General features: G+C 45.0%; 2 protein-coding genes across 5 annotated transcripts; one reads left to right on the forward strand and one right to left on the reverse strand.

Moving 5' to 3' along the window:
- The first annotated feature begins 1014 nt into the window (after window positions 1–1014).
- LOC123070291 (uncharacterized) lies at window positions 1015–4480 on the forward strand. 2 transcript variants are annotated; one of them, XM_044493422.1, is made up of 5 exons: window positions 1015–3210; window positions 3312–3374; window positions 3509–3556; window positions 3667–3726; window positions 4052–4480. In XM_044493422.1, the coding sequence occupies exons 1-5, from the start codon at window positions 3028–3030 to the stop codon at window positions 4193–4195; spliced, it is 498 nt and encodes a 165-aa protein (XP_044349357.1). In that variant the 5' UTR covers window positions 1015–3027; the 3' UTR covers window positions 4196–4480. The 2 variants fall into 2 exon arrangements, with proteins under 2 accessions (XP_044349357.1, XP_044349358.1); XM_044493423.1 differs by having other exon boundaries at window positions 4131–4480.
- Window positions 4481–4783: 303 nt separating this feature from the next.
- Window positions 4784–8116, reverse strand: LOC123070290 (uncharacterized). Of its 3 annotated transcripts, none has more exons than XM_044493418.1 (7): window positions 7931–8116; window positions 6871–7751; window positions 6634–6786; window positions 6278–6490; window positions 5986–6184; window positions 5401–5463; window positions 4784–5281 (listed from the first exon to the last, which is right to left on the reverse strand). In XM_044493418.1, exons 2-7 carry the CDS (start codon window positions 7684–7686, stop codon window positions 5148–5150), a joined length of 1578 nt encoding a protein of 525 aa, XP_044349353.1. In that variant the 5' UTR covers window positions 7687–7751; window positions 7931–8116; the 3' UTR covers window positions 4784–5147. The 3 variants fall into 3 exon arrangements, with proteins under 3 accessions (XP_044349353.1, XP_044349355.1, XP_044349356.1); XM_044493420.1 differs by having other exon boundaries at window positions 6871–7698; window positions 7931–8099; XM_044493421.1 differs by lacking the exon at window positions 5401–5463.
- Between the last annotated feature and the right edge of the window lie 2621 nt (window positions 8117–10737).

The following is a 10737-nucleotide window of genomic DNA, read 5'->3' on the forward strand; positions in this document are numbered from 1 at the left end:
GCTGGATTCTGGATGCCTGGTGAGTTCTGGTGTCCCTTGTGGTAGATCAAGTCGAGATCAGGTGGTAACTTGAGCCCTCCAAGCGTTTTTGCATGATTTCGCGATGATTTTTGCTGGATTCTGGACGCTTGGTGAGTTCTTGTGTCCCCGGTGGTAGATCAAGTCGAGATACTGTGGTAATTTCAGTTTCCTCAAGTGTATTGCATGTTTTGTGAAGCAATTGCTGGGTCAAATCGGGGGGAGGGGGGGTAGAGGACGGAGATGAATGGTTGAGTTCGTCGCCAGGGAGAGAGGAATAGGAAGAGGAGGGTCAATGGAGAGTGTGTGTTGCGTTTTCTTGCTGTGGAGATAAGAAAGTTGGGTTTTAGGGGGAGGAGGTGGTCCGTGATGACATGAGGGGCGCTGAGATGGGCCTCGCGATTGCCTCCGCTCGACGGCTCGGCCTCGCGCGCTACGAGCGCTCGGCCTCGTGAAGGAGGGATCGTTCGGACCTATACTGTAGGTACGAACGTTTGGTATATATCAAAGTCCAAAATAAAAATAAAACAGCAACATGGTGATTTCTTACGCTTCGTGGATGATAATTTGCTTTACACGTAAACCCAACATCTGAAATCGCTGTAAATTCTAAAACGCAGCACAATTCATAACGAAGTTGCAGAAAAACTCCAACAAATAGGATGTAAATCAAAATCCATTTGTATCTTGCAGAATTTCCACGAAGCTTCAAAAGAGCAACGCTAGCAGATTCATGTGTATTTGTTTCGTGCAAAACTCGAAAAACCATGACATTATTTGTAGTAAGATCCTATATCGTTTCCATTTCTGGGTTGTTACGTAGTATAGATGTTACTCGTAGTAGAATTCACCCATGTCTGTCTGTCGATCGATGGAAGAGAGAAAGGCCAAAATTGAAATAGCTTTCCCGCAACGCGAGTAGTACGTATAATAAAGCAGGGGATTGATTCACGCTGTCGTCTTTGTTCGGGGACCGGACCAGATGAGATGGGCAGAATGGCAGATCCGCACGCAGCGTGTATATCGAACTGCCACCACCTCTCCTTGCCCCGCGCCCGCGACTCTCCATTCTCCTTCCCACCCTTGGGCTTGGTGTTGGTGGCATCTCAGCTCCGATCGTCTGCGACTCCCCTACCCGTCCCGCTCCACGCCACCTCCCCGTCCGGTATATCCCATGGCTCCCTCTTCCTCCGCGTCCGCGTGCCTGTCGATTCGCCGTAGCTTTTTTTCTTTTTTTTTGGAACTGGCCAGCAATTGCTGGTTTTCATTGGCTTAGCAGAAAGAGAGGGACAGAGTTGTTTGATCAAGTGATCGGTGGGTGATGAAGAGAAACCAACAAAGAAAGAAGTGAAGTATCAAGCCGATATCTCACGCTACATGCCCGAAAGGTTATACTCTAAGCATGCAGCTCCAGCTATCCTCCATTGCTCCATGTCGCAGCGGCAGGCCTTGATGGTGTTGTCCGCGCTCGGCAGCTTTCCTTTGAACACATAGGCGTTCCTCTCCATCCAGATCAGCCAGCTGATGAGTGCGATCATGGATTTGGTGCCTCTCCCAGCTGCCGGTGCAGCGGCGTCAATGATCATCTGAACCTTGGCAGTAGTTGTTGATCCCTCGCTCCATATATCAGGGTGCAGGGCGGAGCAGCTAATCCAGGTCGCGATAGCTTCTACCCGCGCTGGTGCGGATTCTCTCGTTCCCGCCCGGATAGGCCCCTGATTAAGGCAGGCATACTGCGCAGGTGGAAGAGCAATGGCAGTTTATGATTTAATGATCCCGTGAAGCTTGGAACTTCTCCTCCTTCTTGTTGAAATAATAACTAGTCAAGTTCTTGCATCAGACTTTGCATTTTTCGAACTAATAATCTGTCCATACTCTGACCCATACAAGTGTCTTTTCCTACAGAACTAATTTACACCTTCATATCATCTTCCCATAAAAAATACAACTTCTCCAATATAATTACTATAGAGTACGTTATAATAATCTAGCATGTCCCAGCAAAAAAAAAGTGGTGTACAAAAGGTTGATCAAGACCAGCTTACAACTTCTTCTTGCATTTGATGTATCAAGATCAGCGTAGTACTTATTGAGATGCATGCATATTCTTTCCTAAGCTGGTTCAATTGTAAGGGGCTCTGGTTTAGTTGTATGGAACTTCTTTCCTAAAAAATTTATTGTTCTTTAACGTCATAAATAACCGCTCTGGTTTTTTTTAGGGGAAAACAAATAACTTCTCTGTTTACCTGTGTGCTAACTGATTTTGTGTATAATTCAAATTTATGGCCCTCTTCTTTCATACTCCCTCTGTCCCAAAATTCTTGTCTTAAATTTGTCTACATACGGATGTATGAAGTCGCGTTTTAGTGTTAGATACATCCGTATCTAGACAAATGTAAGACAAGAATTTTGGGACGGAGGGAGTATAATTAATCTATTGTTGTATACCATCATAACCTGTTAACCTATGCCTACACATATAGGTCAGCTAATTCTGCAGGACATGGAATTGTTAGTTTTCTGAATATTTGGGGGTTTTCTCTTTTTCTCTGAGTAATGTGGGAATTTGTAACGCGAAGTAGGTGCCTTGAATTCCATTTGCTGTTGATGATAGATATATAGTGCAAATGCTGCAATTCCCTTATCTGAATTAGGATTTAGGACAAAGCATCAACAAGGTGTGAACCATATAAGCTGTTTGGGCCTTGCAGTAACAATGAAGGCGTGAAAGTTTGAAAGAATATGACGCATCGACTTTGCTCGTAAAACAGATATGTTCAGACTTTTTTTTTTCCGATAAAGAGATATGTTCAGACTTACGCGGGTGGATCTTAAGCTGCTTTTGACTAAGTGTATTATTAAGCCATTTGATCTGATCAGTTTGCTGTGTGCATTTGAAATTCCCACCAACATAGCACAATAAATATTCATGGTGACGTATGAAGACACTTCTATGTTCTCTCCCTTTTGTTCATATGTTGTCTACTGTAAACAATTTAGGTTTGTACCATGAATGCGGATTATAATTCACAAAATTTAACTCCTCTCTGGCAACTTAATTTCACTATGTCTGGAATGTCATCTGATGATGCAAGTGCTGAAGTGAGGCCTGAAGGAGAAGTTTCTGGTGAAAAGGTAGAAGAAACTCAAGATCAGAATGAAGGCAGTGGCATGCCCTCGCCACAGGAGGAGGTACTGTCTTTTCCTGGTACCCTTTCTTGGGGGTGGTCTTGGCCTCTGGGGTGTATATTATTCATGTTATCTTTGTTCCAAACTTGTATGGGTACTCACAGGAGGCAGCAATCAAGAAAAAATATGGAGGAAAAATGCCCAAAAAGTCATCACTTATATCAAAGGTCAATGCCGTTGTCTTATAATGTCTTCATTTCCCTTTCAGATTAAATTATGCAACCTTTATATAAAGTAACACAGGTGTATAATTAACTTTTAGTTCAAATTAAAATGGTATAACCTCAATTTGAAATATCAGGACCATGAGCGGGCATTCTTTGATTCTGCTGATTGGGCTTTAGGAAAGGTAAGCCTGGAATCTTTTGAAAAGCTAATCTAGTGTGATATCTACAACTCAAAGAAACTAAATAAGAAATGCAATTGTAACAGTTTTACTTCTTCGTTTGTTTGCTGCAGCAAGGTGGAAGTCCCAACAAGCCTAAAGGACCCCTTGAAGCCCTTCGACCAAAACTACAGGTATCCATACTAATGCCCATTAGATGCAAACTTCAGCTTATGCTTTCAGTATTCTGTTTTTTACTTTTTAGTATAATAAGATGTATAGTTGAATGATCTGTGCTCCTTATACTGTAAAATAAGTGGATATCCTGATCATGCAGCTCTTAGCTCTACAAAGTATGCTGTCCCATTCTCATTGCTTGAAGCTTGACAACATGTCTTTCATTACTAAAGATGGCAATGTTGAAGTCAACTTGCAATGATATGTTTTGCCAAGTTCATCTCTTCACTCAATTAAAACAAAAGTTCATCTCTTCACTTGTGTTTCCTGACCTACTTTCAGCCTACTCAACAAAATGCTCGTGCCCGCCGATCTGCGCATCCTAAGCATCTAAGTCCTTGTATTTTTGTGTTCAATGTAGTCCCAGTCTCACACATCATTATCTTGCCTGCCGAGGAGCTGACCCAGAATGATGATCCAACTTAAGGCAAGAACAAGGAATAAGCATAATATGCATCGTGCTTTTTATAGGGAAAGTCACGGTTCTGCTGTCATCATGCCAAAACTGTTGCCTTGTTAAATAATTAGCACCGGTGCTTATATTATGCCTGAGGTTGAGCTCTGCAGTTTTAGCTGTGGCATATCTGGCTTCTTCCACATTCAGCTATGCCTGAACCAGCTAGGAATGAACATTTCATGATGGTGGTGTTGTAGTGCCGGATGTGTAAGAAGAAATAATAACAATGGAACTTCATATCTTAACAACACTTTCAAGCAACTGTGACTTGTGCTGATTTATACCTTTTTTTTGCGGGGTGCTGATTTATACCTAATGGGCCAATATATATAACATCATGTCTAAACTGTGCAGCCCCAAGATTAAAATAATGTAGATACCAACTCCCACAAAATGGTAATTGAAAGCCTTCACAAACCGGTGTTCTTTAGCTTTTCACACACGACTTGGTTTGGAGTTGGAGGTGTTGAGACCGAAAAGAATATAAAGATAGGTACAATGATAATGGACAGTAAGTACATTAGTGAACACAGAATAAGCCTCAATCATGCGGACCATGTCCAAAACTTGTGGAGAGGTGTTGTGTTAGCAATCTCACCGGGACATTGGCAATTGCACAAAAGACTTAATTGGTTAAGCAACTCAGGGAGAAACATGTTAGCCTGGCTAGAGTTTACAGCATTATCGGGAATTTCTTTGGGACCCTAGAGAATGCGCACCAAACGATCGCTTAAGACAGTATGCAGCAACCTAAGCCGTGAACAATCAGAGTTCACATATATCGTGCAAGTTAGTGATGAAAGCCTAAGACACTATGCTACGAAGACAACGGACATCTCTGATGACATGAGGGCTGCTGATCCAGTGTTACATACAGCGTGAAAGTTGATGCTGAAAGCAAAATAAAGATGCTCATCTGGACTAAGGTGCGGCCAGGTTGATGTCAACTTGTAAAGGACTGCAGGGTAGGCTGTTGTTAGTTGAGCATCCAGGTATACTTGCTTGAAGGTCTGTCTCAACTAGACGTTGGTTCACCCGGATCTTCTTGTGATGTCCTACCCAAAAAAAGAGGTGTCATGACTTGTGACCAAGAGATAAGATAATTTGTATCCTATGTCATGTCTTAATAATGAAAATGGACCATTGTCTGAAATCTGCGGTATACAAGCTCTACCTGCTCCAGTGGGCTCAGGTGCATCCCGTTTGTGAGAGAGTGAATTCTGCTCGGTTGAACTCTCTGGTACACCCAACGAGTAAAACAAATCAGTACCCTACCGTAATTGTGTGTGTGTGTGAGGGGGGGGGGGGGGGGGGGGTGAACTAACAGGGAACCATAAGAACAGTGGTAATGCATTAAAAGTTTAAAACCCTATGACTACATTGTGCCCCAGTAAAATCAGGATTGACGTGTTGTAGGTATGCCAAACGTGTTTCCTTGAGAAGCAAAAATGTTGCTTGTTAGTTACACAAGAGGAACTCCGCCTATGTTGTCTCAACATAGCCGGTCCCAAGCCCGGGTAAAGGAGGAGGGTTGTGATAGGCTTGGCGAGCCAACGTAAAAACTCAGCCACTCTTATGGAGATGAAACCCAAAAGATTTTCTGTGCCAGAGCCATGAGTTGGTTGCGAGATCTTATGGGTTTCACCTCTAGCCTACCCCAACTTGTTTGGGACTAAAGGCTTTGTTGTTGTTGTTGTTGTTGTTAGTTACACAAGAGGGGGTGGAAACCCTGAAACAAAAAAGCTCTAGTGCTTCTCACCATGAATTGTGTGCGGTGACCTCAGTAAACAATCGGTTCGTCCCACCGCTCTGCAGCAACAGCGATTCTCAGATATATAGCCAAGAAGCTTGTCCGCTAAGGTAGACATCGCCACTTCGCAACTTCGCCTAATTTCAGATATATTTTCCATCATGTGTGCATTATGTTCTTCCAAAATGGTCATAAGCGGGTGGTCTGCCTGCGTTTGCACTATCAGTTACATAAACAGAAGGAGCACAACTCGATGTAACATGAAGAAATCACAACTAACAATAAGAAATTAATGACTCACAAGTGACGGGTATTTCAATCGGAGATGGTTGGAGAAATCTTCTTGTCCAGTTTCAGTGAAGCTGCTTCGTAGCATGGGAGTAATTGGGTTGTGTTGGTGCTTTGTGCCAACAAAACCTGGGGCATGATGGGGCAGGTCAGAAGCTACATCTGCTCGGTGAGTGTGGCTTTCACAGTGGACTCTGGAGTAGCAAACATCTTGAGCGCGCCTAAACTGGCATGTAAAACAGGAAGGAATAAAAAATATGAACGTGTACATGACCACTGCATGTGTTCAACTACTGAACCGAACACTATTCTGTCATTCAGTGAAAGCACATACTGTCTGTATGCAAATTTAAATGGGAGAGGTCTCACACTAGCTCCAGCGAATGATGTATCTCCATCCACGTTGCTAGTAATCACTTCTATCATCTTCTTAACTGACTCGTAGTCAAAAAGACTAATCCTTGGTAGATGGTCTTTTGTCTTGGAAAGTGGACCAAGATCAAGATTGTCCAAGTAGAATACCTGCACGACATTTGCACATTCAAATATTATGGTCTGAGCTGAAGAGAATTATGATACACAAAAATAATAGGAAGAAAAAAGGACCTGAAGAAACAGGTGGCAGCCAACAAGATGTACAGTGATGTTCCGGTTGCGGATATCAGTTTTCAACTTCCCAACAGCTCTGTTCAAATGCTCGAGTACATAAGCACACCAATTAAATTCTTTAATTTGCGAGATATCGTTGAGTGCGGCCCAGAAATCTATGGTGATGTAGTCATGCTTAGTTGATGGAGCCAAGAGGTGCCCAACAACAAAAATAACAAAGGCTATCTTGAAGCAATCTATCTGGACATTGCTGGAATCTCCATTGATGTCATCTCTCAGGAGATAAGCCTCCGCGGCCTTTAGACTATGCGCACCTTTGCTCAAATAGGCAGAAGCTCGCATGAACTCTTTGCAAGCTTCAGACGGCTCGGTTGTATCGGGGCATATCGATCTGGTGCCGCATGGCAGACTGAATACCTTCTGGACATCATGGTCCTGGATCTGCAGAACCCTTTGCTCGTCTATTTTCAGTGTACTCGACTCGACGTCGACTCTTTCCATTAGCCACGCGCTGAACTTCAAATTCAACTTTGCCAGCATCTTGATCCCCAGCATCCCACCAAAGCCTATCTCCTCGACCAAATCCCTCTTAAATTTGTTAAACTTGCCAACGAGCGAGCACACCTTCTGCACCGAAATCCTTGACGTGACAGAAGGTGCGGATCCAGGAGCGCATATTGCTTCGCCTGGATCAGCATCTGCTATGTCGGCAGCTCCGTGATCCCTGCCGCTATTCTCTGTGGCTGTGGCGGCGTCTCGCTGGTCTTGTTCCAAGGTGGCATGCGGTGCCGGCTGCTCCAGTGGCGCCACCATGTGATGAACTAACTAACAGACGGACAGCACACAAGTAAATTTTGCTGACTCCTCTAAACAAGGCGCTGCAAAAAAAGGATTTACGAGTGGGCGTGTGATCGGTCCATTGGTTTGAAGTTTAAACTAGCTGATAACGAAAGGAGGAACTCTGAACAAATGGACAGAGAGCATTTCTCATACCCGGCAGTAAGAACCTACTTAGATTCGTAAGACCATGAGTACCTGAAGGGGACCGGGGACGTACCTGGCCAAGGCAGCAGTCGCGCCGGCGTCTCCAAATCACCACCTTCAGCCGGGCGACCACACCTCACTAAGTTCTCCGTAGCTCAACTGCCATGGATTGCGAGCAGATGAGAGGGGTTTGCGAGCAGGGGTGTGTGTGGTGTGATATGAGGGTGGGTGGACAGATGGGGGTTGGAACCACCGTAATAATTGTTGGATGATACACTTGTGGGGGTTAAGCCCAAGAGTCTTGCTATGCGTACGACTCTTGCTTGTCCGATTTCATACGACATAGCAGATCAAGCCGTTTAACTCCTGATCCAAATGGCAGCACACCACTAGACTAGGCATCGTATAGAGTCGGACAGAATAAGATCGTACACGCAGTAGTTCCGTAAGCCCAAAGGCATCCCAAATGCTAATCTCTAGTAGATCCCGCAAACCGAATTGCGGGATCCATTTCGCATATCCGTCCTGATTAGATTCTTCAAATCTGGTTATTTTAAGAAAAAAATTGCGAGAATCTGCGAGCTCATTTCCTCCATATCTACGTGATTTCATTCGATTTTGTCGGGCCCCTATCTGTTGGCCAAACTCACTTCCGCTGCCTCTACTCCCTGCCGCCGCAAATTCCCACCCCTTTGTTGCTACCCGTGGCTGCCCTGCGCAGCCTGAAATCTCCGCCGCTTTGCGTCGCATCATTCCACCTCGTTTTGGCGCTCGGGGGTGCTTGTGTTCACCGCTCGCGGCCGTCGCCAGTGCCATGGATCCGCCCCGGAGCTCGGCGTGCGGGCTTGTAGCTTGCGGATCTGGTTGGTTCCGGTGCCTATGACCGGCGCACGTCTGAGGAAGAGGGCAGCGTGACTTTGCTTTGGCCGACGGGGAGAAGAAAGGGGGGCGCGACGCGGTTTCGCTTCGTGCGACGGGGAAGAAGAAAGGGGTGGCACGGCTTTGCTTCGGTCAGCAAGGGAGAAGAAAGGGGTGGCGTTGTGTGGCTTTGCTTCGGCCGAGGTATGTACAACACCCGTGGTTCGTGCTCAATTTGGCCCGGAGTAGGTTCGGGTGAAATTCATGGCTATTTTGTGTGCATTTTGTAGATGGATTGGAGTTCTCATCTTTGTCCGATGATTCGGACACAGAAGAGATATGATCCTCGACGACGACGATGACAACCTAGTGTTGTTGCATCTCGTCGACGAATTTGAGGGAGACCAAAGAAAAGGCGACGTGGATCGTCGAGGATGAGAGAGATTTGGACTTGAAGTACAAGTATGACAATGTTGTTAGTCATGTGAAGCCTGCCAGGGATGCAAATGAGATCACTGCATTTCTTGAGACCTACCGGAACATCAAGAACCATGATTCGCATAACCAACTCCAGCATGATCTTAATGAACATCGGTGGCAACTCTATGGGGGGAGATAGATCCCCATTTTTATTCATTTCTATTTGTGTGAGATTTGAACAATTTGGTGTTGTAATAATTATTTCAATTTGAACATTTTTTATAATGAAAACTATTGTTGTATTGTGAATTGCTTTTTGGACCATTTATATATTCATATGTTGAATTTATATTACGATTCCAGACGGTTGATATCATTGAAATGTGTAATTTGTTTGATGTTATGCAAAATTTACGATGCCACCAGCACTCCGCCGGAACAGATCCCGCAAACGCGTCCCACAAAACATTTGTGGGACGCGTTTGCGGGATCTGTTCCGCCAGAGCGCTCGCGCCACCATATAATTGTGGGCGCCCTTATATGCGTTTTGCAGGCCGCCTGGTTGCGGGATCATCTAGAGATGCTCTAACCCGCAAAATGGACACAACATCCGTCCGCGGACAGGGAGACCAGTCTGAAGATAGGAAGACCAGTTTGCGGACAGAGATCCGACCATCCGACGTACATTTCAAACTCTGTGAAAGGATCGATATGGTTGACTTCCATGCCAATTTTTAACTTTTCTTAACAAATTAGGGTTAGCAACAAATAGTTTATCTAGATATGCAACTAGGTGGGCAACCTATATGATGCTAACAACACAAGCAACACGAGCAAGAAAATGGTACAACACAAGTAAAGGTTGTACAAAGTAAAGGTAAGAGATAACCACAAGTGGAGACGGTGAAGACGAGGATCTGTTACCAAAGTTCCTTCTCTTTGAGAGGAAGTACGTCTCCGTTTAAGCGGTGTGGAGGCACAATGCTCCCCAAGAAGCCACTAGGGCTGCCGTATTGTCCTCGTGCACTCACACAATGCGAGAAGCCATGATTCCACTAGTGGTGCCCTTGAAGGCGGTAACCGAACCTTTACAAACAAGGTTAGGGCAATCTCCACAACTTAATTGGAGGCTCCCAACAACACCATGAAGCTTCACCACAATGGAATGTGGCTCTGAGTTGACCTCAACCGTCTAGGGTGCTCAAACACCCAAGAGTAACAAGATCCGCAAGTGATTGGTGGGGGGAATCAAATTTCTCTTGGTGGAAGTGTAGATCTAGGCCTTCTCAACCAATCCCTAAAGAATCAACAAGTTTGAGTGGCTAGGGAGAGAGATCGGGCAGAAATGAGCTTGAGAGCAACAATGGAGCTTGGGGGAGGAAGAGGTAGTCAACTAGAAGAAAGATGACTCCTTTATATAGTGGGGGAAGGGATCCAACCGTTATGCTCCCACTGTCCGTGCATAAGCGATAGTACCGCTTGGGTGAGTAGTACTTCCGCTGGCACGAAAGTTCTGGCCACACAGTTCAAGATGAACATGTCAAGGAGGCGGAAGTACTACCGAAGCAGTACTACCGCTCCCACCAATGGTAGTACCGCGTG

Source organism: Triticum aestivum, chromosome 3B, assembly GCF_018294505.1.
Source record: "Triticum aestivum cultivar Chinese Spring chromosome 3B, IWGSC CS RefSeq v2.1, whole genome shotgun sequence".
In the NCBI taxonomy this organism is placed as follows: domain Eukaryota; kingdom Viridiplantae; phylum Streptophyta; class Magnoliopsida; order Poales; family Poaceae; genus Triticum; species Triticum aestivum.